General features: G+C 42.9%; 2 protein-coding genes across 5 annotated transcripts in view; one reads left to right on the top strand and one right to left on the bottom strand.

Annotated features, from left to right (window-relative positions):
- Nucleotides 1-1,061, bottom strand: part of METTL15 (methyltransferase 15, mitochondrial 12S rRNA N4-cytidine) — a 188,735-nt gene extending 187,674 nt beyond the window's left edge. The window contains exon 1 of the mRNA XM_067532056.1: nt 993-1,061. The gene's annotated coding sequence lies outside the window, so the exon portion shown is untranslated. The remainder of the gene's footprint in view (nt 1-992) is intronic.
- Nucleotides 1,062-1,145: 84 nt separating this feature from the next.
- The window catches only part of KIF18A (kinesin family member 18A), a 103,737-nt gene continuing 81,678 nt past the window's right edge, over nt 1,146-23,204 (top strand). For 3 of the 4 annotated variants that reach the window (XM_067532049.1, XM_067532050.1, XM_067532052.1), the window contains exons 1-5: nt 1,146-1,239; nt 6,762-7,159; nt 7,435-7,592; nt 9,384-9,488; nt 14,983-15,093. In XM_067532049.1, the coding sequence (XP_067388150.1) occupies nt 6,832-7,159; nt 7,435-7,592; nt 9,384-9,488; nt 14,983-15,093 (702 nt within the window). In that variant the 5' untranslated portion in view covers nt 1,146-1,239; nt 6,762-6,831. Of the gene's footprint in view, nt 1,240-6,761; nt 7,160-7,434; nt 7,593-9,383; nt 9,489-14,982; nt 15,094-23,204 lie in introns of those variants that run through there. The other variant, XM_067532053.1, reaches the window with a different exon arrangement.

The following is a 23,204-nucleotide window of genomic DNA, read 5'->3' on the forward strand; positions in this document are numbered from 1 at the left end:
ATGCAAGTGTTGCCAAAGATTTAAAAGACACCTCGGGTATCTGCCAGAGGCAGGCATGTAGGACCTCCTCAGGTCAGGGTTTCGCACTGTTTGGGGTTTTATCCCCTACACGTATTTGTCATTTGCGTCACAAGCTCTGCTCCCACACCTACCTTGCAGCTGCATAAAAACATATGCCTCAATCCTATACCTCTCTCTCTCTCTCTCTCTCTCTCACACACACACACACACACACACACACACACACCAACTTGTACACACACAGCCCCCACACACCTCCCAGCTGTACTACAGAAGTGCCAGTCACGACTCATCATTACGGCTAAGTAAAGTTTTAGTCCAATCCAGTAATACTTTGTTGGCATGATAAACTATTGTTAGTTCCCCACTCTGCTCTAATCTTCCTTTTGAATTAATTTTCATGCCAGAAGAGAGGCTAGCACCCATGCAGACACGTTCCCACTCAACCAGGCATCCCCGGTTTCGACAGGGGCGTGACGTGCTAGGTGCTCTGTATGCAACATGTAGAGACAAATGCACAGCGCAAAAAAGATTACGTGTGGACAGTCGTTTTAAAGCGAAACGTGGTAGAAGGATTTCCAGGATATTCGCCAAGTTGCTCCACTCCCTGTACAACTCTTTGCAATGTATTCATTCAAATGCAGTACAAGGTGGCATGCAGCCCCCCCCCGAGCGTCATCCGCCCCCTCCCCACCCGGGGGCTTGCTGCACCTTCTCCCACTCACCCCTTGGCTCACGGTGCCTGCTCCCTACAAGTCAGGACGGCTGGGCCCGCCCGGTAGGAAACCGGCCTCCCACCCCCCGGCGGAACAGGGCCCTGGGGGAAAGGGAGGGGGCGGGGCTCGGAATTATATTCCCCTTTCTCACCGTCACGTGATAACACCCCCCTCCCCTCCCCTCCCCCAGCGACCAGTGGAATAAGCCCCGCGCCCGAGCACGTTTCCCTAACAGGACGGCTCGGCCGGGCCTACCTCGCGACCTACCCCGGGCCGAACCGAGTTTTCTCGGACGGATCCCCGCTCGGCTCAAAACAGGCCGGCTCTTCCTCGGCGCGGGCGCGCTGCTAACGTCACGGCGAGGCGGGCCAATGAGGTGGCGAGGGGAGGCGGGCCGCTTGTGTTTGAATTTCGTGGTGGCGGTGCGCGTGAGAAGGGCAGAACGCGGAGGAGGCGGCGGGTGCGGCTCGGGGCAGGCGTACGCGGCGCCCACGGCCCGCAGGTGAGTGTGGCTCCCCTAGCCCCACGCTCCCCGCGCGGCAGCCTCCCCCTGGCCGGCGGGCCAGGCCCCCCGCGCCGGCACCTCGCGCGGGATGGGGGGACGGGCTGGAGCCACCGCCCGGAGAGGTGCCCGGCCCTGGCCCTGGCCCTGGCCCTTTGTTAAGCTGGCCCCGAGCTCTCCGGTGGGCGCTACGTGCCCCCTGACGGGAGCTGGTGGGCTGCGGCGTGTTTTGGGAGGGGCGAGAGAAACACGCATCTCGCTTACCAGAGGCTTCGTCGTCATCCCTCAGCAACGTGCTGTGAATTAAAGAGACGGTGCCCGTTTAAAACCTGCCCCTCTGCCTGACAAATGTTTGCTTCCCACGTAACTTGTGAGGTCGTTGTAGAAGGAAAATGCTCGCCTCACAATTTACTTGAATTGAATGTGGTTCAAGTAATATTTATTCCCGAGATTTAGCCCTTATGATTAAGAACAGAAGTATACAAATGTGAACTGATGCAGTGCTCTCTCTCTTTATTTTTTCTGCACCAGTTGTCTAAAGCTAGTTTCCTTCTTTCCCCTGTATAATCACTTTTCCCTGTCATTTGTGTGGCCTTTTCACCCAGTGACAGAAAAACAGTTCTGAAAGGCTCTGTCCTGCAAGGAACTCTGCAGAGGCATGGGAATCTGCAACTTGGAGCTCCCTGAAGGATCAGGTCCAAAGATTTTAAAAGCAAAAACAAATAGAAGTACTTAGGGACAGGTGTAGTACCTTTGACTCCTTTGAAATGGTTTAGAGTTCAAGTGGACAGTGCTCCTGTAAATTACTTTTGCCACCGGACCACTAGAACTTTATATTGATTCTATGTTAAATATTTTGTTTGGCTTTTGTTTATACTCAGATGCTTTAATGGTAATAGAGGGGAGAAATCAAGACCACTATATTTTTAATGTGAAGTGATATTTAATGGGTTTTTTTAAAAACCTGTTGAAACTAAGATTAGGGTTTACTGGACCATATAACATGGTGGTAACTTGGAGTAAATGACTCGTTGAGAAATACAGTAGCAATCATTTACTAACTGTACAAAAATAATTCCTTTTACTGAAGCTTTCTGAGGAATTCTGACAATACTAAGCGTGGAACTACTTTTGGGTGTTTTAAAATCATTTAGAATGTTTCAATTTTAATTGAGGTATTTTACTGGAAGATACTTTACTTTATATTATCTGTCTTGTTTGCATTCACATTGTACCATACTCAACATATATGGTGTGTGGGATTCATAGCAGCCCTGTCCCAGAAGAACTTTCAGGATGATGAAATAACACTCCTGTATAAACTCCCAATCCTGAATTTGCTTTATAAACAAATTCCAATTTATTTTAGTTTCCCACATGAGCGGAAACTATAGAAATCTGTGGTCACCTAGACCACATCCAGATAATGTGTTTAAAATATAAAACTTAAAAAACAGACTTCAGCGAGAAACTGCAGAGCTGGAGCTCATATGCAAACTTGACACAATCAGACTGGGTCTGAATAGGGACTTGGAATGGTTATCTCATTACAAGAAGTAATTGTCAGTGTTCACAACAATTGATTAGAGGGTGAGAGTGTCTGAATAGGCCTCATCTATTCTAACTGAATTGACTTTGTTAGCGCTTGCCGTCCCCATTGTTGTTTCTTACCCTTGGATGTATATATATACCTCCTATCTGTGATTTCCATTTCATGCGTCTGATGAAGTGGGTTGCAGCCCATGAAAGCTTATGCCCACAGAAATTTGTTAGTCTTCAAGGTGCTACAGGACTCTCGTTTTTTAAAATATAAGTTGCCTTTTCTACATTAGGCTTTTAAAATGTTATCTAACAACTTAAAATAAAAACAAAAAACCTTTTATCCTACTTTAGACAAGGCCTTAGGAAAACAGCATTGCATCGGTTCACATTTGCATGCTTTTATTCTTAATCAGAAGGGCTAAAACTCTCTAATAAATGCTTTAACTAAACAATGGCTTAGTGCCCTTCATCTCATCATTGATGAGTAAGCAAGTGTATTTTTTTTTTGCTGTGAATTTTTAAGCTAAATATACCTATATGTAGATCCCATCTACACTACAGAAAAGCTAATATACAGCTTTTAAAAATCAATTCATTTTCAAATAGCCAGTCTTTAATGTTCATCAGTTATTTTTAATCCAGTTAGTTTTTCCACCAGTGTTGAGGGATCCTATGCTAGTTGAACTACTTTGAAGCTGTTTCCTAGCATCATCTCTTTATTTACCATTAATCATTTAATTGGTGATCTGTTTTAAGATAAGTATTCAGTTAATAAACTTATCTAGTATAGCTGGATGTATTTCACAACCTGTGTTTCCACAGTCAAATTTGGAGCCATATTCCTATGTAAAGAGTCTAATATTCTATGGGCTGCCTTTTTTGTTATTCAGATGCCAAAGATACTTGCTTACATAAAAGGTAAAAAGTGGTATTTGCAATACTGTGCTAAAATGTGTTTGATTTCTGCCCTATGGTTGGCAGGATTTTGTGGGCTTTCTACAGTATCTAATTCAGCAGCACAAGTATTTTAGTTTAATAAGCTAACAAATATCTTTGATTCTCTTACTGAAGTCATGGGGTGGGAGGTTTAAGACCTAGTAGAGAAATCAAGAATAAATACACATTTTTTAGTTTTTTGGGGGGAGTGGAAGTAGAAAATTCTTTTCTTCCTAAAATGTAAAGACTTCATATTTTGTTATATCACCTAAATTTGTCTTGAGATGGTAGTTATTTAAGTAATAAATATTTTTTTAAAAACTATCAGAATGAATAAAAATCAACTTTTATTTAAATCAGACTTTATTTTGTTTAAATTATAAGTTTTTCGTTTTAAAAATAAAACCTGTTTAAAATGAAATCTGAATTTAATACAAAATATGTTAAGTCCAACACTTCTTATTATTTAGTTGTAAATGTGAAACATGTTTTGATGAGAGAAGATTATGTATCCAAAATACATAAGGTTGTTTTGTTTAATAAAAATAAATGTTATGTGCTATTCTGTATGTTTGTTTAAATTCCAGTGACAATCCTAATGCAGTTTGATACACATCATGATCAAAAAGTTAATTATTTAGTAAATAGAAAATGGTGAATGATATCTTGCTTAACATTCTAAAAAGTACAACTAATAAGAATCTGAAGCTATTAAGTATATTATTACTTAAATAAATGTATATAATTATAGTGTAACCTTTTAAATACCAAAAAGATGTACCAAATCTAGTGTTAAGGCTCTATTTAGTTGTAAATCAACATATTTTAATGGTTATATAAATCAATGAGAATGCACCTTTCTTTAGAAAAAAACTAAATAATCAACTTTTCAAATTTGTACAAGTCAGTTGATATAAATTAAGGCTTTCCACTTGGTGGTTTAAATCAATCCATCCTGAATAATATTCTCTAATGTATTTTGGCCTGAGGCTTGATGGTCTTAGACAGATATCTATATTATGTTTTGTGTAGTCTGTAGTCTTAGCAGTACTTGGAAGCATAGGACTGAAGAAAAGAGCAGAGAGTGAGAAAATTGGTTGACTGTAGTTCTACCCTGCTACTGCAAATGTGCATCTTAGATTCATTGAAAGTCGTCTTCCCTCTTGCAATGTTGACGTAACGTAGTTATTTGTGAGAGCAGTTCACATATGGCTGGCTGCTAAGGTAACCAGATAGCAAGTGTGAAAAGTTGGGATGGGGGTTAATAGGAGCCTGTATAAGAAAAAGCTCAGAATATCGGCACTGTCCCTATAAAAGCAGGACAACTGGTCATCATACTGGCTGCACACCTAGGCCCCATTCTTGTAAACTGCTCTGCGCAGTGTCCATTGACTTGCATGAAGCTTGGCATGGGCCCATGGGTTTGTCTGTGCTAAATGGACTGGGGCATAAGTAGAACCCTGTGGTTTTTGCAAATTTGAAATGAAAAATTCACCCGGTGGCATCAGCTCATGTGTGTCTGGGCCTGGCTCCCCACTCCAGGCTTTGTGACCTGGCACACAGGATTGCAGCACCACTCAGATATTGGGCCCATATATCCCTCCACGTGTACCAGGTTGCAACACCTGGAACAGGGAGCCAGGCCCAGTCCCACAGGACAGGAGTCACCAATGTTGGATGGGCTTGCTCTACAAACACTTCTGCAGGGCTTCTGCCTCCATCCCACACCATGGATATAATGAATAAAACAAAATAACACAATTCCTAAAAAATAAGTTTAAGAAAAATTAAAAGAATTTCATGAGGCTCTAGGCATAAGTTAGCTGTCTGACAGCCTTAGAAACTCTCCTCTGCTGCTATGGCATTCAGTTCAGGCAAGGAAAACAACCATGAATGTTCCCCCTCCTGCCCCACTTCTACTACAGCAGCAGATAGGTTTCTGGTGAGTGAGTGGGGAGGAGGAGCTACTTAAGAGACCAAGAAATAAACAGAGATTAAAGTAGGGAAAAAACCTGCCAGTCCAAGATTGGTGTAAGGTTGTGAACCAAAGACTGTATACTGAATTACTTGAATGATTGTGATATGGGTATTATCCCTTTTTTTGAAGAATATTGGCAGCACAATGGGGAAGTGTATATAGCAAATAGCTGCACAAATACATAGGGTTTCAGTTTCCATTGCTTTCACTCATACAAAGAAAAAATTTAATTAAACCAACAAAAAGAACCTGCTACTTTTATTTCTGATCACTGCTGACTGATAAAATGGCAACAAAAAAAGAAAACCAAAGATGCTGATTTATCCCAAATTCTGATTATCACTGGCTTTAAATCACAAGTTTTCAGGAACGGGCTGATGCTTAACTTGGTTTGTAAGATGTACTTTTAAACTGCTTATATATAAAATGTTACATATGTACTGGTCAGCAGAGGTTCATTAGCATGTAGTGTATTATGTATATATATATATCAATCAAATAATGCAACATCAGGCATCAGCAAAGTTCAAAAGCCAAGCTTCAATTTGAGCGGTTGTGTGGTCCTTTGATTGGTTTCTATAACCTATCTAAACCTGACAGAAAAACAAAACTTGGGCTGCAAGGGGAAGGGGAGAGGGAATACTATATATGTTGAGGCTAATAGTTTAGCAATATATAATTCTTTTTAGGAAATCAGATAATCTGGTGATCTGTACACAAATGGGGAGAGGTGTGTGTGTCAAGCTCTTAACTAGCATGTTGTATATTTGTAATGTACATAACTTTTTAACAATAAGTTAATTTATCTGTATTTAAAAAATTGGACTTTATAGGTTTTGAAATGTGAGAATATTCTTTGAATACTATGAAAAGGAAAATGGCTATAGTTTGATCTTAAAACCATAAGAAATGTACTATTTAAATCTTGATGAAATAGCTTTTAAAAAAAATTAGAAAATTGGTCTTATGCATTTGCTGGATGTTGTTGCCTTGGACATAAACTAATTGCAAAGCTGTACCTACAGTCTGAATTCTAAAACCATCTCATAATTGTTTTTATTTACAGAAGAGCTTTCAGTTACTTGGTCTGAAGAATTCTTCTTGGCAGCAAAGAAGACTTAAACCAAAGCACCATCATGTCTACTGCTACCGAGGAAGATATTTGCAATCATGTGAGAGTGGTGGTCCGTGTCCGTCCAGAGAATCAAAAAGAAAAAGATGGCAATTTTAGCAAGGTGCTTCATGTTGTAGACAAGCATATGCTGGTATTTGATCCAAAAGAAGAAGAAGTGAGCTTCTTTCATGGGAAGAAAATAAGATTTAGGGATATTAACAAGAGGAAAAACAAGGATCTCAAATTTGTATTTGATGCTGTTTTTGATGAAAATTCATCTCAGTTAGAAGTTTTTGAACACACCACCAAAACTGTGGTTGATGGCTTTTTAAATGGATACAATTGTACAGGTAACTTTTCAGTTTGTCTCCTTCAATTGACCAAATTGTGTTTAATTTCTGGAAGTCTCACTTAGCTGCTAAAAATGATTTTTGAATAGTTACAGCTTCATCACTTGCAGTCAGAGGCAGGAGATTCACTGTATTTTGTCTTGTATTTACACACACACACACACACACACGAGGACTTAGTCTATTTAAAAAAAGAGATTGAGATTATAGTAGATTTCATAATTGGTGTAGTGATATGGTACTCGTACTTTAAACTAATCTTTCTGAAAATTCAGTGCTTGCGTATGGTGCAACAGGAGCAGGAAAGACCTACACGATGCTGGGCTCACCTAAAGAACCCGGAGTGATGTATCTAACCATGATGGACCTTTACAATTGCATGGATCAAATAAAAGAAGATAAACTGTGTACTGTTGCAGTTTCGTATCTAGAGGTAAGCTAACAGCTGTATTCTGTGTATTGCTATCAGTGAAGAATATTTTCACACATAAAATACAATGAAACCTGTCTGAAGCAAATATTAAGGAGTGTCATAAACTGGTTGCTTAAGGGAGATGTCCTAATAGAGATGGAGCAGAACTGTGCTCAATTTGGAGATGTTTGTAGGGTAAAGTCTTAAAATAGGATGCCGCCCAGTAAGATCAATTTCTTGTAAAGGTTTCATTGAACACTCCAGTGACCAGTATTTTCAAAATTATTTAATTGCAGCTCCTTATAAAACACAGATACTATGTGCAACAAAATATCCTTGAGTGGCTGATAACTTCAGGGCTGAGCATAACTGAAATGCCTATGAATAGTACAGAATTACTTGACTGTAATTCAGACTCAATATTTCCCCTTTCAGTTATGAGATCTTTTTCAAGTTTTTGTTTGAGGTTGCTACACTGGTACTTAAATTGAAAGGTTATCTCTAGTGGGATTCGGACAACAGCTATTTGAAGATAAGAGCATTTCAATTGAAGCTTCTTTGTCAGTGGTTTGGAGAATGAGTTATCCACTCCCACCACCTTCCATTGTTTTGTCCTTGACCCTTTCCTCCTCCATCTGAACCTCTTTTCTCCATCAAAATGCTACTCTTAGGCCTGTTCTACGCTACAGAGTTAGGTCAACATAAGGCAGCTAATTATGTCAATGTCCACACTACAGCCTTGCTCCCGCCAGTGTAAGTGCCCTACTACACTGACAGTCGTGAAATTGACAAGAAAGCCTGGGCCGGTGTGACACTCCCCACTCCTGCCCAGGCTGCTCCTTCCGGGTGGCTGCCATGTTCCCAGTGGGGTAGATGGGTTCCTGGTGGGGAACTGGGCGGAGCCAAGAACCTGGACTCTCACCCCCAACACTGACAGTCTTAAGTCGGTGGAAGTGCTCTGGGTGAAGACACGAACCACTTACAGAAGGAGGATAGTGTGGACATAGGTTAACTTACTGCAGTGGTTTAACATAGGTCAACTTAAGTTTTTAGTGTAGGCATGCCCTTACACATTGCTCTCTCATCATTGCTGTCAGGAGGAGGAGAAGCAGCTGTAGCAAGTGAAAACAATGTGATCTTTCAGCTCCTGTGAGAGCACAGAGAAAAAGTGTAGGATCAATACAGATGTGCTCAAATGTGTATTAGACATAAATGTATCTTTCAGTACATTCTACCCAAGTGTTTCACTGGCAAAAAAGGTTTATGTTGCTGCAACATACAAGCTCTTCCTCTCCCCATCATGCTCCACAGTATGACCAACCAGTGACAAGATTGTGTCGCTTGCACTTCACAGCTGTTTCTTCCAGTGCAATTGATAGAGTGCTGCTTTCGTGAATAGTAGAAAAGAGGCATTCCACATAAAGACTGTGGTGGGGGCTACAAATTCTAAAGTCTAATATAACTCCTTAGAATAAGAAATAAGACTTGAGTAGATGTGTATATACAGCATTGAATTTCAATTGAAGCAAAGTATGATGTCCAGATAAATTGGTATGTGTTACAAATAGTAAATCTCTGATTAAATTATACTCTCCAGATGAGCATTTATCCTGGGGAAAGAGAGTTGGCTGAAACTTTTCTCTCTGAATTTGTTTTTTTGTTTTTGTTCAAGTGTCTTAAAATAAACAGATTACACATGAAAATGGAGCAAAATGATTCCTGTGTAATTTTCTCAAAACAGTTGGATTTAAATTTTTAAGGTGTCTTTTTGGTTTTTTTTTTGGTTTTTGTTTTAATTTATTTCTTCTGGAGGTCTACAATGAACAGATCCGTGACCTGCTAGTAAATTCAGGACCGCTGGCTGTCCGTGAAGATACCCAGAAAGGGGTGGTAGTTCAAGGATTAACATTACATCAGGTATGTAAATATTACTTTTATCTTGCATAACACTATCATCAAGATTCTCGGGCCATGTCTACACTACAAACTTTGGTCAATGAGAGTTACATCTGCATAAAGTTCCCGCAGTTAGTTTGTCACTAGTGCATGTGAATACTTGGCTCCTTGCGGTGGCGCTGCACATACTTGCCAGGAGTACTTGTGCCAATGCACAATGTGGCGCACTATGGGTAGTCATCCCAATATGCAACTGGCCAGTACATTGTCTTTTGGGAAGTTTGAGCAATGCATGATGAGGCAGAAAAGTCATGCAGGAGTGATTGGGAGCAAGGCTCAGCTTCCCAGCATGCAACTATCTATATCCCATAATTTTTGCACCTTTTTTTAAAGAGAACCCATGAACCCACATGGTCCCCCTATCCGTCTGCCATCTCTGACAGAAGCATGGGGAGCCTCTGTAGCTCTGCATTATTGTGCGACCTGTGCTTGCAACACTTACAACAATTCTCCAGAGCTGAATCAGTGGGGAATATGAGAACTTCTTGAGGGGAGAGATTGCTGTGGGATATAGCGAACCAATTCAAGGTTCCTGGTGGTGATGCCCACCTCTTTAAGAACACAGAACTGTTCAGAAAGCTAGAATCAGGGACTTTCCTGACAGGCGGATTACCATTGGTGATCTTGATATGCGGTAGTAATCCTGGAAGACCCAGCCTACCACCTGCTCCCCAGCTCATGAAGCCGTATACTAGCCACCTCGACAGTACCAAGGAAAGATTCAACTACCAGCTCAGCAGGTGCAGAATGACAGTTGAATGAGCTTTCGGTAGATTGAAGGAATGCTGGTGTTGTTTACTCACAAGATTGGATCTCAGTGGAAGAAAATCCCAATGGTTATAGCTGCCTGCTGTGTTCTGCATAATATCTGTGAAGCAAAGGGAGAAAATTTACTGCTGTGGCAGAGGTGGTATGGCTGTCTTCTGAGTTTGAACAGCTAGACACAAGAGTTATTATAAGAGATCAATATGGAGCTATATAGCTCAGACAGGCTTTGAAAGAGCACAGTAGTGTAAGCCACAGTAATGTGTTGTGGTGTACTGTGTTCTATCTGGTCCTGGAGCCTGTTGGGAATTGTGTGGTGCTTGGTTTACATCAATGAATGACACTGTCAGTGCACCCTATTAACTATGTAATATTTGCTGTACATTTATCATTCTTACACTTTTTTGTCACTGCTCCTGAGTGTGACACTGTATAAGTAACAAATGGTTGCTTTCCAAATTGGTAGGCATGCTGTAGCATGTGTGGGGAACTAATTAAGATGAATTATTTTCCAAATAATATAATTTTATTCAGTAGCAAAATCAGTGCAAAGAAAACTGCTCAGTTTAAAAGCAAATACATTAAAACTTTAATAACTCAAAGGAACATAACTTAACAAGGGGAAGGAACATTCATGTCCATTTCATCCGTACATAAAGCAACGATAGCTTTCACAGGTCAGTTATGTGAAGCTGTGGTTGTCCTTAATGTTCCCCAGGGATGTGGTGATAGGTGTAGTGGACGTAGCCCTTTTGCCACATGGATGGGTGAGGGCAGATGTAGAGAGGTGCTGTACTGGAGTTATCCATATACGGCACAGGAAGGCACACCCATGATTGTTGAACCTGTAGGTCCACAAGAGTCTGTAGCATCTGTGTTTGTTGCAAGACAAGCCCCATTATGTCCTGGTTTCTCTCTCTCTCTCTCCTTTTCCTGCTGGGACTCCTGGGCCTTTCTCCTACCTGTTCTTTCCTTTTCCAAGCTACCTATAATGTTCACCCTCCATGCCCTTTGCTCACTGCAGCACTGGCTTGCAGGATCTCATTAAAAATGTCATCCTGAGTCCTCTTTTTTTTCTCCTTATCTGGCACAGGCATTCTACAGGTGTGGAGGGGACCCCCACCCCACCCCCCACCTCCAAGGCCACAACAACAGCAGCTGCAGATAAAATACTGATTTGTCAATATAGTCACAATGGAAAATGAAAATTAAGATTGAGAACTGCCTTCCCTAGCTCCCCTAACGTTCTAAACAAGACATTTTATGGACACTTCCGTTTCAAAGTGCTTGTGCGTGGTGCCACTCAGACAATCAGCCATTGTGAGTATGGCCCACCGGGAGAGAGGGAAATGAGGAGGAAATTGCTTGGTTGCATGAAACTATGACTTATAGGGCAGTGGTATTGATTACTGGCACCATTTTCTACAGGCAGTGGTGATTTTTACCTGATACCTCAGTTCTGAGGGTAACAAAGACACAGACAGCACGGATGCTGCTGGTGTCCCACAGCCGCTACTAGCTTATGTACTGCAATGGTGCTTACCGAAGTTGTCGCTGACTGGCGTGGGGACATGTCCGATCATGGAGGAAGAAATAAAGCTGCCATCCCTAGAAACCTGAGAAACTGAGATTCAGAGGCTAAGCAAATTACCTAGAGTTATACCGTGATTCTTTCTATGCTAGATAATTGAAGTGGTGGTGCCATTTCACCAGTTCACGTACCGATGTAATTATTGGTGCCATCTGTCCCCACTAGTCATGGTGTTTTGAGTCCATGTCCACTGTAACTTTGCTCTACATCCATGTTAGCACTGTTCTTTGTTGTAGCCTCACTGTCTTCTGGGTACCTATCACAGTTCCCAGCAAAGCCTCCTGAAGCAGTGTTTTCTGGATAACTTTTTGAAAGGGCTTCTGGCATATTTCAGCCAACCTGAACCTTATGCATGGGAGTGCAGAAAGGCCATCTAAAGTTCACCAGTCACTTCCTGGGATAGGAGTGAGAGGACTGCACCATTGAGGCTTTCACACTAGGGATCTCTGTTCAGCAAGTCTTCACTGTTGTATTGCCTGTGTGGATGGTTTGTTTGCTTGAATCCAGGCTAATCCATCAATGACTGCATTGCCTTTGCACCACTGGGAACATTTTTGTATATGAATGCATGGCATGTGTTACCATTGTACTGAGGAGACCACTTGAAAGTTAATGCACCTAATTCTTATAATGTAAACAAGGCTGATGAGATGCTTGCAGAGCCAGGCATAAAACTGAAGAGTTCCAACTCCCTCTATCCTGCTTAAACCAACAAGCTACAACTATTATAGGTGGCACAAGTGGCGATGCTTACACCCAAGGTTCCCTGACACTTCATAGAAGATATTTTTTCAGTTGCTTATAACGTAGCCAAACTTTAACCAGTTGGGCTGAAGTTTTCCACACTAGGTGTCTGCCTCAGGCTGAATTAAAACTTCATTAAAAATGGTTTAGCTGTTTCTCAGGCTGAGGTTAAGGGAAAATATGTTAAACTCTAACAGTTTCATTAAGAAACTCTAGCACATCCCTGCTTTGAAGCAGGGACTTGAAATTTGGCCTGGGAATTTCTCTGGTGCCCGGGATGTGCCTTCTGCCTTCCCTGTGAAAACCTGGCCAGATTTGAACAGATTATGACCCTCTGAAAATCTAAGTTTGCACAGTTTCAGGTTAGAGTTTGAGAGCTATCTTCTCTGAGGATTGCATCTGTATTAAAATATGCTTCAGCCTAGGGTACAAGGCTGAGCAGGATTTTTCCCCGTTATTGCTCCTCCTTGGGGTTGCTGTGGTGCTCGGCACAGGAACTAAGAGCAAAGAGACTGCATCTCCTCTGTTCTGTGTTCCATCTGCTGGCCCTAACCAATATGGAGGACTAGGCGAACACAGCCTGAGTACAGGGCTGAAGGGTAAGGAGCTGGGTTTAGGGGTGAACAGGGTTAGGGGAGATTGGGATGAGGACAGACTGGTGGGGTCAGGAATTGAAAGGTTCAGGCATGATGTTGAGGGGGAGAAGGGTCTGTGGCTAGTCAAGAACCCTCCCCTCAGAAGCTGGCATCGATCCAGGGTTCCTGAGTCTCATTTCTCTGCTGTCAGCAAATAGCTATGAAATACACTGGCAAAATGTGTGCCTCATCTCCCTCTCGTGGCTAACCAACACAGAGAATGACAGCTTACTATTGCTATCATTTACTCTATTGATTGAACTGGCAGAGATCTGAGATGTGCATCTAAACATTCTAACCCTACTGATTAACCATGTGGAAGTCAATATGGTTGCACTTAGTGGAATTTCTGTTGTTTAAGAAATTAAATACAAAAACTACATTAAAAGAATGCTAATATGATTGCCCTAGCAACATTAATGCATCCCTGTTGTGCATATGCATTATGATAGTCTTTACATAATCATGTACTATCTTTTCCACAGGACCCCTGCCTTGTTCAGTTAAATGGATGGATGTTGACTGAGTGAGCAGCTAATCAATATTTTGTTTTGTCCTCGTCGTTCACTGTATGGCCTCGGACCTTGTTCATTGCATGCTATTCAAACCATGCTTTGAATGCAGAATTAATTTCCTCATGGGTTTTTCTATGACACTCAGCTCCCTGTAGTATCTGATGGTTTCATAAACATTACCTCACAGGGGAATTGTGAAGATAAATTGAAGTGGCATATTCCCTTTTTATGTATAAGGAACTGAGGCACAGAGACTTTAGCATAAAAAATGTATCGTAATTTTGCGTGGCCAATTTTGAGATTCCTGTGGTCTGATTCTGCGCCTCTGGCCCCCACCCCAAGAGAGTTTATAGCACTTTTTGTTCAGAGCACAGCTCTTACTGACTTAGTTGCAGCTGTGACTGCTCAGCACTTCTCTAAATCTGCCCCCTGGTATCTCAAGTCAGAGCACCCAGAAAATTAGGAACATTGAATGGATGAAAAGTTTGGTTGAAGTAACTAGCCCAACATCACATAGGAACCCTGTGGCAGATGCAGGGATTGAATAAAGTTTCCAGGGTGGCATTCAAATCACAGGATGGTCCTTTCTCTTCCTGCATTCCTCATTCACTAAACACCTTCCAGTTTCTGCAGTAAATGAATCAGGGTTCCTACAGCACTCATTAACTTGATTCATTCAAAAACAATCTTGATTCATAGCACTGTCCACTCTGTGCCCTGAAAGAAGCAAGATCCTCTGAAAAAGTAGTATGTGATCCTGTAATTAAAGATGACCTCACAATACATACACACAAAGGGGTTAAATTAAGGTTACTTGGGCAGCCTTAATTCTGGCACTTTCTAACTTTTGAGAGCTTGTCTTTGCAACTGCAACTTTCTTTAATGTAGTTCTTTGTTTGTAAAAAGCATATAAAGGGTTGTCTACATTTGTAAATTTTATGTTTTTTAACTAAAATAAATGTGATTATGTTGCAGAAATTCAAAGGTTTTCTCTTAATTAATAAAAAAAAGTTTGTTTTAAGTGAGTTGCTTTCAAAAAGAACATTCCCCTTTGGTTTACTGAGTTCCTTTTTTTCTACTTCAAATAACTCCTCTTAGGATGAATTTTAAATCCATTAATTACTTATCAACTGTATGTAAAGCCTGTTCCCTAATTCAATCTGGTAAAGATTACTAATTTCTTGTGTAATCTCAACATTTTGTAGCCTAAATCTGCAGAGGAGATCCTACAGATGTTGGATTATGGAAACAAAAATAGAACACAGCATCCCACTGATCTGAATGCTTCTTCTTCTCGGTCCCATGCTGTCTTTCAGGTAAGATGATATCTGCCACAAATTTCACCCTCCAACTCTTGTGAAACACAACCAGGAATACTGTTCTACTATAACGTTGTCATTCACTCCAGGCACGGCATGCAAGCCAGTTTAGAGGAGGAGTGGTAGTAAAAGCTATTCCAGTTCAAGGCAGCTGTACCTGTATTCTTGTTCCATGGTTCTTCTAGGACAACCACTTGAGATTCCTGGCTCCTCAACCATCCACTCTCTTGGGTGTCTCTCCCTCCTGACTGAGGTTTTTCCAGGCTGCACAGTTCCCTACCTACACTGTGGTACTTCCAAAAAGTCAGACTGCCTAAACAGGCCAGCATCTGCACTTTGCTTTCTCTCTGCAGGCTATGTATAGCATAATGGCCACACAGCTCTTTATAAGCAAGCACATTTATTTTTAATGTGAAAGCCTTACAGAGAAAACCATTAAAACAATAAAAGAACCTACACACATGTTAAAAAGATATCCCAGAGAGAGCCCAACTCCAACTTCAGGCTCTGATAGGTGTGTCAGTCCTTCAAAACCCACAACAGGGTTTTCCCCCATGCTTATGAGTTCATTACTGTCTCAGATTCAGAACCAGAACAACCCTGAATAGTTAAGTCTTTCCTTTATATAACTTGGGCTTTTGATCTTGGCCTCCATGTAATGGAGTAATACTAGTGGTCAGCAGACAAAGGCCCCCTCTTGAGAGTGTAGCTTCAATAGGCTGGATTTTTTCATAACCTCAGATGGGGAATTTGTATTCACCCCCCAAGATATTCCCCAAGAAACTTCACACTTTTGTTCCAAAAGTCTAATCTTGTCTGGCATGCTGAATATATTCCTTTGAAACCCCAGGTCTCACATCTGTCACATCTCCCTCCTTGAGAGGTTATGTACAATCCCGGCCCACAATACTACATAAACCATTCATTTAATATAATGGACCCCAAAGATAGTTAAACTTCATTCAATAAGGTCTCCCAAAGATATTGCCATTGTGACAGATAGGGCAATTTTTTTCAGTAGAAATATTTGTACATGAGGGAATGAAGACTTCAAGGGCATGAGTTCCCTGCTGGTAGTGGTACAATAGTGGGGAGGGAGCTGGTTTGAGGGAGACACACTGGAAAAAATAGTTCAGGGGCTTGGCTGGAGAGCAGCTCAGCTGGTGTGGAGGGAGGGAGCGGGGGAGGTTTGCTCAATATGCTCCCTGGGGTGGGAAATGATATGTACAGCTGCCTAAATGACTACTAACACCTAGCAACAATGTATCTTTTCTTGTTTAAAAAAACCCTACGAAATTCTATGGCAAAAATCTGCTTTAATGCAGAGTTAAGGTTGCTTGATGGTATGTCATCCCTTTGCAGAACTGAGTTGAGCAAAACTCTGAAAACTGAAAAATGCATGAGCAGCTTTTATTTTGCCCTCTTTCATCAGTGCCCTAATACACCCCATTAACACACACATCTTTACTCTGCCAGCCCCACAGTTGCTCTTTACCTCCTTTTTACAGTCTATTCACTCATATACAGGATTCCATGTAACATTATTAAAGGACAAAAAAAGAAAGAGAGTTGCCCATACCACTTTTCCTTTACCCTATTCAAGCAATGTCTGTCTCAATATGCACGTAGCATATACTCACATTAGCCCTTGGCACTAGGAGATCCTGGTGTACACTCACACTCGTAGCCAGCTTACCCAGAAAGAAAACCATGTGTGTATTATTTAAGAACCACTTTACGGCCTTTGAGAATTCCCTTATCCTAAAGCTATGTCTACATTTGAGTTGGGAAGTATGATTCACATATTGTACCTGCATTAGCTTGAGTGGAAGATAGAGGGAAAATGGTGTGGACAACCTTTTCCTTTTTTTGTCCTTTAATAGCATTAGATGGAATCCTGTGGGGGCGGGGGGGTTCAAAATCTTCTCTCTCACCTAGAAGTTGGTTCAATAAAAAAATACCTCACGCACGTCTCTCTGAAATATCTTTAGCAATTTGATAATAGTTTTTCACTAATATGGTCTGTTTAATTTTAATTTAAAAGGAAATGAAATAAAACAGCAAAGACTTAATTTGAAGCTATATGTTATTGCCTGGGCTAGCTCAAACAGATACTTCTGAATCTGGGAATTCCCTTTCTTTGTTTAGCAATGAAAATTGTGTTTACTAAACAAACAAGGGGAATTCCCAAATTCAGAAGCTTTTATTTGAGCTAAACGGCCATACTAGCTGTTCAGCCCAGTGAGCTGACTGACAGGAGTGCAACTGAACTCAGTGAATACAGTGACTTAAGTCAAAATATTTCAATATCACCAAAATGGAAGACCAATTGACCAAATTTGTAGTTATTCTGAGAAAATTCATGAAGATTGCAATTTTTACACCCAAGTCTCTTTGCCAAGAAAAAAGTGGGTGGGAAGGCAGACCATATGAAGAAACACTTTTCAAAATGCGATGGAAAGAACAGACAGCAGAACCACTGACATTGACTAAATGGATGTAAACATTAGAATCTGACTCAGAGGATGAAGGTATTGATAATACTGCACTGCTATTGTTCAGTACATCAAAAGAAAGCCAGATCCAAGTTGGCCAAAGACAATGAGGAGGAATTATTATGGTTTTTCAACCACAAATGGATATGTATGTAATAAAAACTCCAGAACTGAACAAAAATAGATGAAACGATTGCAGAATATTTTTTTCATGCCCATAATATTCCTTTTTCTGTTGAGCATCCAACTTTCCAATCAGTGATCAGCTGCTAAAGGTCAGGCTACAAAGCACCCAATGAAAGAAGAATAGCAGGTGAACTGTGGTTGCTGATGGCTTGAGGGTGGAAGAAAGCAACAAATTACATAGAAAAGTAGTTACATTAATACAAAATGACTGGAATAATGTGGCCAGCGATAGCTAACTGTGCACATAGGGAGAACTGAGGCTTATGTGTTAGCAGTTGATACTAGAAGCAATAAGAAGACTAGAAGGTACTATGCTACGCTGGCAAGAAAAGCCAAGACATTAGCAAATGAACTGTACAGTTATGCTGTTAAGAACTACCTGACAGACAGTGAGAAGAAGATGCAAAGCATGAGAAGTGATTTGAAACAAGATAACACTTTGCCTAAATCCGCTTGGAACAGACCTTTCACCAAGTGCTCTGAACAATGTCCTAGATTTACAAAAATATTTTTTTTATATCACTATCAGCCTTGTTAAAAGAATGCCAGAGTTCTGTAAAACCTCAATTCCCAGTGACACACAATGGCACAGCCAAATACCATACCTAGAAATGTATTTTAAAAATCAGCTGCCTTATCTCAGGATTGCGAGTGATCATGAGGCAAAACTTGAAGATAGAGTGGTCAGTATAATTAATAATCAAGGAATTGACTGAAAAGCAAAGAACTTGATCAGTCAGTTAAAACCAGTTGTGGTACTTGATACACTCCAATTGCTGTTGTCTACAAAGTATGGTTGGATCTACTAATAAATGAAGTTCTTGCATCACAGGCAAAAGTGCCTCATGAAATCTCTTTTGTAATTACTCCAAGTGGCCATCCTCCTTCAGCTGACAGTCTCTTTCCTGCCTATTTTGGATGAACAAAAAGAAATTGCAAGACAGTGGCTGCTCAGAAAAAATGCTGACTTTTTATTTTACTTGCATCTAAAGTAGAAGAAACTCTTTATTCAAAATCAATGTTGTCATCTGCCATCAAAGAAAAAGTTTACCCTGTAACATGGGAAAAATCTGAAGACTGCTGAGATTACATCTATATTTATAGAACTGGTGTTGCTATTGGATCAGTGTTCAACATCTTTTCAAACTTTGGATGCATCCATTCAAAACTGAGATATAGGCTGAATGTATCCACCACATCAAAGTTGGTCTTCCACAGAAGGCTGCATGGCCAAGTGGATCTGGATTAGTAGTCTGCAACTCCGCATGCTTCTGGTTGTTTAGTACTTCAGACCTACGATTCTGCATTATTGTCATTTTCATATAATCAACATTTTTCAACTTTTGTTTTTAATATTGAAAACTGAAATGAGTCATGACATGTATTACTTCCTTGAGAAAATAGTGAACCAAAATATATACCAAACATTCCAATGTTCAGTATTATAAATATTATTATTACGCTTACTGCAGTTTCACTTCTTTCTAAAATCTTAAATTCATCTCCAAATCTACTTCCACAATTTGAATGTGTAACTAAAATTAAGTTTAATGTGGTGTGCACTAATACATTTTTAAAGTAAGAAAGGCCTTAAACTGTGACTAACTGGTTTTTCCTGGGACAGTAAAAAACATGACTTTACCACATCTGATAAATACCATGCCATTCTTGCGAAGATGGTGTCACCAGGTTATAATTATCCAATCAAACTTTTTTCCACTTCCATTGTAACTTCCCTCATCCAATTAGTACTTGTAAATGAGCTAGATCTTAAAAGTTTGCTCAGGGTTTTTTTAGGTCTATTTGATATGTTGACCAAAATATTTAATTGGTTTTCTTCTAAAAGTTTCTGCTTTTCTTGTTCATTGCATGCATTGTTTTTCGAATGCTTGCTCATGTCCATTCCATTCTAGGTGCTTGTGCACCCCGTGCACGGTTACTGGGAAACTTTTCCCTTTAGCAAATCCAGTAGGGCTGGCTTTGGTGCCCCTGGAGTACATGGTACCATGTATATGAGGTGCTGCTGGCCATACGCCCCTTCAGTTCCTTCTTTCCGCCACTGACTGCTAGTGGAAGTGCATTCTTGCTTGCTTTGGCAAGTGCCCCTTAGCTGTAGTCTTTTGTTTTTATAAGTACTTGTTAAGTAGTCGTTTAGATAGTTGCTAGTTACTGTTGTTGTAGTAGTTAAAGTAGTCCCGTTAGGGACCTATACCCGGCCTCGCGGTATACCCTGATCTCCAGGCTGTAAGCCTTGTAAATTCTGTGAGAAGGCCTTCCCGATTAGCGACCTCCATGAAGACTGTTTAAAGTGCCTTGGGGAGTCTCATCAAAAGGACAAGTGCCTCATCCGCAAGGCGTTCAGACAAAGGACTCAAAAGGACCGAGATATCCGTCTGAAGGTCTTGTTAATGGAGGTGGCCCTGAGACTGGCGTCAGAGCTATCCCGCTTTCAGCACCGAGTACAGGATCTGTGCAGAGTGCTCTGCTGGTACCAACTCCATCGTGGCACCGGGCTTCCTCGTCACCACAAAGAAAGAAGCCCAGAAAACAGCGCCTGGCAGACAACCGCTTCACCGCAAAGAAGAAGGGTCGAGCTCCGGGGCAGCATAGAACCAATGTGCCGAGCAATCCCCACAGGGGCAGGTTTCACTTGGGGCAGTGAGCCCCTCTGCAGAGTGCCCCCCAACTCTGGAGTGCAGAAGAGGATTGCTACACCTTGTGATGCCGTTGATGCCAGAGGTGCTTCAAGCAGCAGCCGACCTGTTGGCCCTGCCCATCCCATGCACCCCTGTAGCCCGGATGGAAAGGGCGAGAGGGGTAGGGCGCCTGCATCGAGGGTGAAACCTCCAATGTGTCCCCCACAGTGATTGCACATGTCACCAGACCCCCGACACACCTCTCTGCAAAATGGGACACCACAGAGGAGATTGATCCCATTGAGAGGCCAGTCCCCTGCAGTGCGTTCCCCAGCACTGAGGCAGTCTCTGGGGATGGAGTACCAGAACCAGAGGAGCCCAGACAGCCCGAAGCATCACTCACAATCGCCGGCACTGAGGGCAGCGGCATCAATGAGTCAACGCAGGTCCCGCTTGGTATCGAGCAGATGCTCCCTGTCTGGAGCTTGCCACCTTTCTTGGTCACCGGCACCGATGAGTTCACCCATGCGTGAATGGCGCAGAACCCGGTCGCCAGCATCACGGTGCTCACCCAGGGAAGAACTCCGCCGACTGCAGGCTGCGTTACTGAGGCTCCCAGATGCCGCTCCCACTCGTCGTCTTACTGCTGGAGGTCCTCCTCACCGAGTTGGTTCAGGCAACAATGATGCTGGTCACCAGACTCCTATTCCCCGTCCCTGAGATGTCGATCAAGGGAGTGCTGGGATAGGAGCTGTGGATACCACTCCCTCTCCCTTGGTACCATGAGACAGGGAGATGGTTGAGCTCTGGGCAATGCTGGTCACCAGCAGGAGGGTCTGGCAATTCCAGGGGGGAAGGACCTAGTGGCTCCTCCCACCCAGCCTCTATGACCTGAGGGACAAGAGCAAGATCCCTGTCCTTCCTCTCCAGGGTGGCCTAAGGGCCAATGGCTACCCCAGTGGCAGTACTGGAACCCCTCGGGGTTACGAGTGACCTCGGGACTCTACTCCCTTGTCTTGTCAGGGAAGCAGTCGGGGGTCCCAGCACCGCCGGTGGAGGCCCATGACTCCGAGTCAGGGGAGGAGTCAGACCCTATGGAGGGTACATCTGCGGCAGCTCCTGCACACTCAGCAGAAGTGCCGGCCCCTCCGGCACTGGGTCAGTCATCCTCTTCCTTCCCAGACGAGGCACTGGTGGCAGACCCATTGGCTCCCCTGGACGACTTCTGGGCGCACCTGGAGCTCCTAAAAAAGCCGGCCTCCAAACTTGGACTAGAGGCAGAAGAGCTGCAGGAGCAGATGGACGACCTGTTTAACATAGAGGCGGCAGTGCCGTCCCGTGTCGCCCTGCTGGTGCATGAATGGGTCCTAAAGTTGGCCAAGGGCGATTGGCAAACACCATCCTCCCTGCCCCCAACCTCGAAGAGGGCGGAGAAAAAGTATTATGTTTCCGCGAAAGGATTCGAATACTTGTTCACCCACCCTGCGCCGAGCTCCCTAGTGGTGGAGGCAGAAAATGAAAGGGACAGGCAGGGTTGGCCTGACTCAACTCCCAAAAACAAGGACAGCAAGAAACTGGAATTGTTTGGGAGAAAGATTTATTCTACTGCCAGCCTCCAGTTTCGCATCACCAACCAACAGGCATTGTTAGGAAGGTATAATAACTTGTGGGATTCCCTCCAGTGTTTTGGGGAGGCCATACCTCTGGATCAGGCCCAAGACTTCTCCACGGTTTTGGAGGAGTGCAGGACAGTGGCCAGAGCGGCCTTACAGCCACCTAAAACGTGGCCAACTCGGTGGCAAGGACAATGGCCTCGGGGATCTGAATGCGCCGTTGCTCATGGCTCTAGTCGTCTGGTCTCTCCTCGCAGGTGTAGCAGTCCATACAGGACCTACCATTCAACAGGGCTGTACTCTTATCGGAGCAGACAGATGCGAAGCTCCATGGGCTTAAGGACTCATGGGCAACTCTGTGCTCATTGGGTCTGTACATGCCGCAAACTTCCAGGAGGCAATTTCAGCCCTAGCAGAGCCATCAGCAGTAGCAGCGCAGGTTTCTGGTGCAATGCTTCGGGACCTACAGGATGGGGGTGGGGGAGAGAGAGAGAGATTGGAACATTAGGCGGCGCAGGCAGAGCCTGCTTTCTTCCTCAACCGTGCAGCCATCTACCTCCTGACGCTCAGGTGGTCAGCGGCACTCATTTTGATGGTGCTCACGAGGACAGCATTCAAGCCTCGCACCTGTATCCTGCAACCCCACCTTTCCTAAACCATCTCGCTCCTTTCCTCCCAGCCTGGGCCCATATAACAGCAGACCTCTGGGTCCTGGACACCATTGGAATGGGCTATACCCTCCAATTTTCCTCCTCTTCTCCCTGCACCTTCCTGTCCTCGTCCGTTTTCAGGGACCCTTCTCACGAGCAACTCCTCTTGCAAGAGGTGTGCAATCTTCTCATACTAGGAGCCGTAAAGGAGGTTCCACTGGATATGAGAGGACAAGGTTTCTACTCCCCATATTTCCTCATCCCAAAAGCCATAGGAGGACTCAGACCCATCCTGGACCTGCGGGGCCTAAACAGATACAAAAATTCCATATGGTTCTCTCTTCGAGTGATTGCTCATATGCATTCCAATTTAGGTGTGTGCGCGCCCCGTGCACAGATTCCCGGAACCTTTTTCCCTTAGCCTGCCCGCAGGGCCAGCTCAGGCGCCCCCTGGAGTGCCGCGCTCATGTCGCGGTATAAAGGGCACTGCTGGCCACGCGGGTCCCCAGTTCCTTCTTTCCGCCTCTG

Source organism: Emydura macquarii, unplaced genomic scaffold (assembly GCF_026122565.2).
Source record: "Emydura macquarii macquarii isolate MOO-44397 ecotype Brisbane River unplaced genomic scaffold, CSIRO-AGI_Emac_v2 contig_3240, whole genome shotgun sequence".
In the NCBI taxonomy this organism is placed as follows: Eukaryota; Metazoa; Chordata; order Testudines; family Chelidae; genus Emydura; species Emydura macquarii.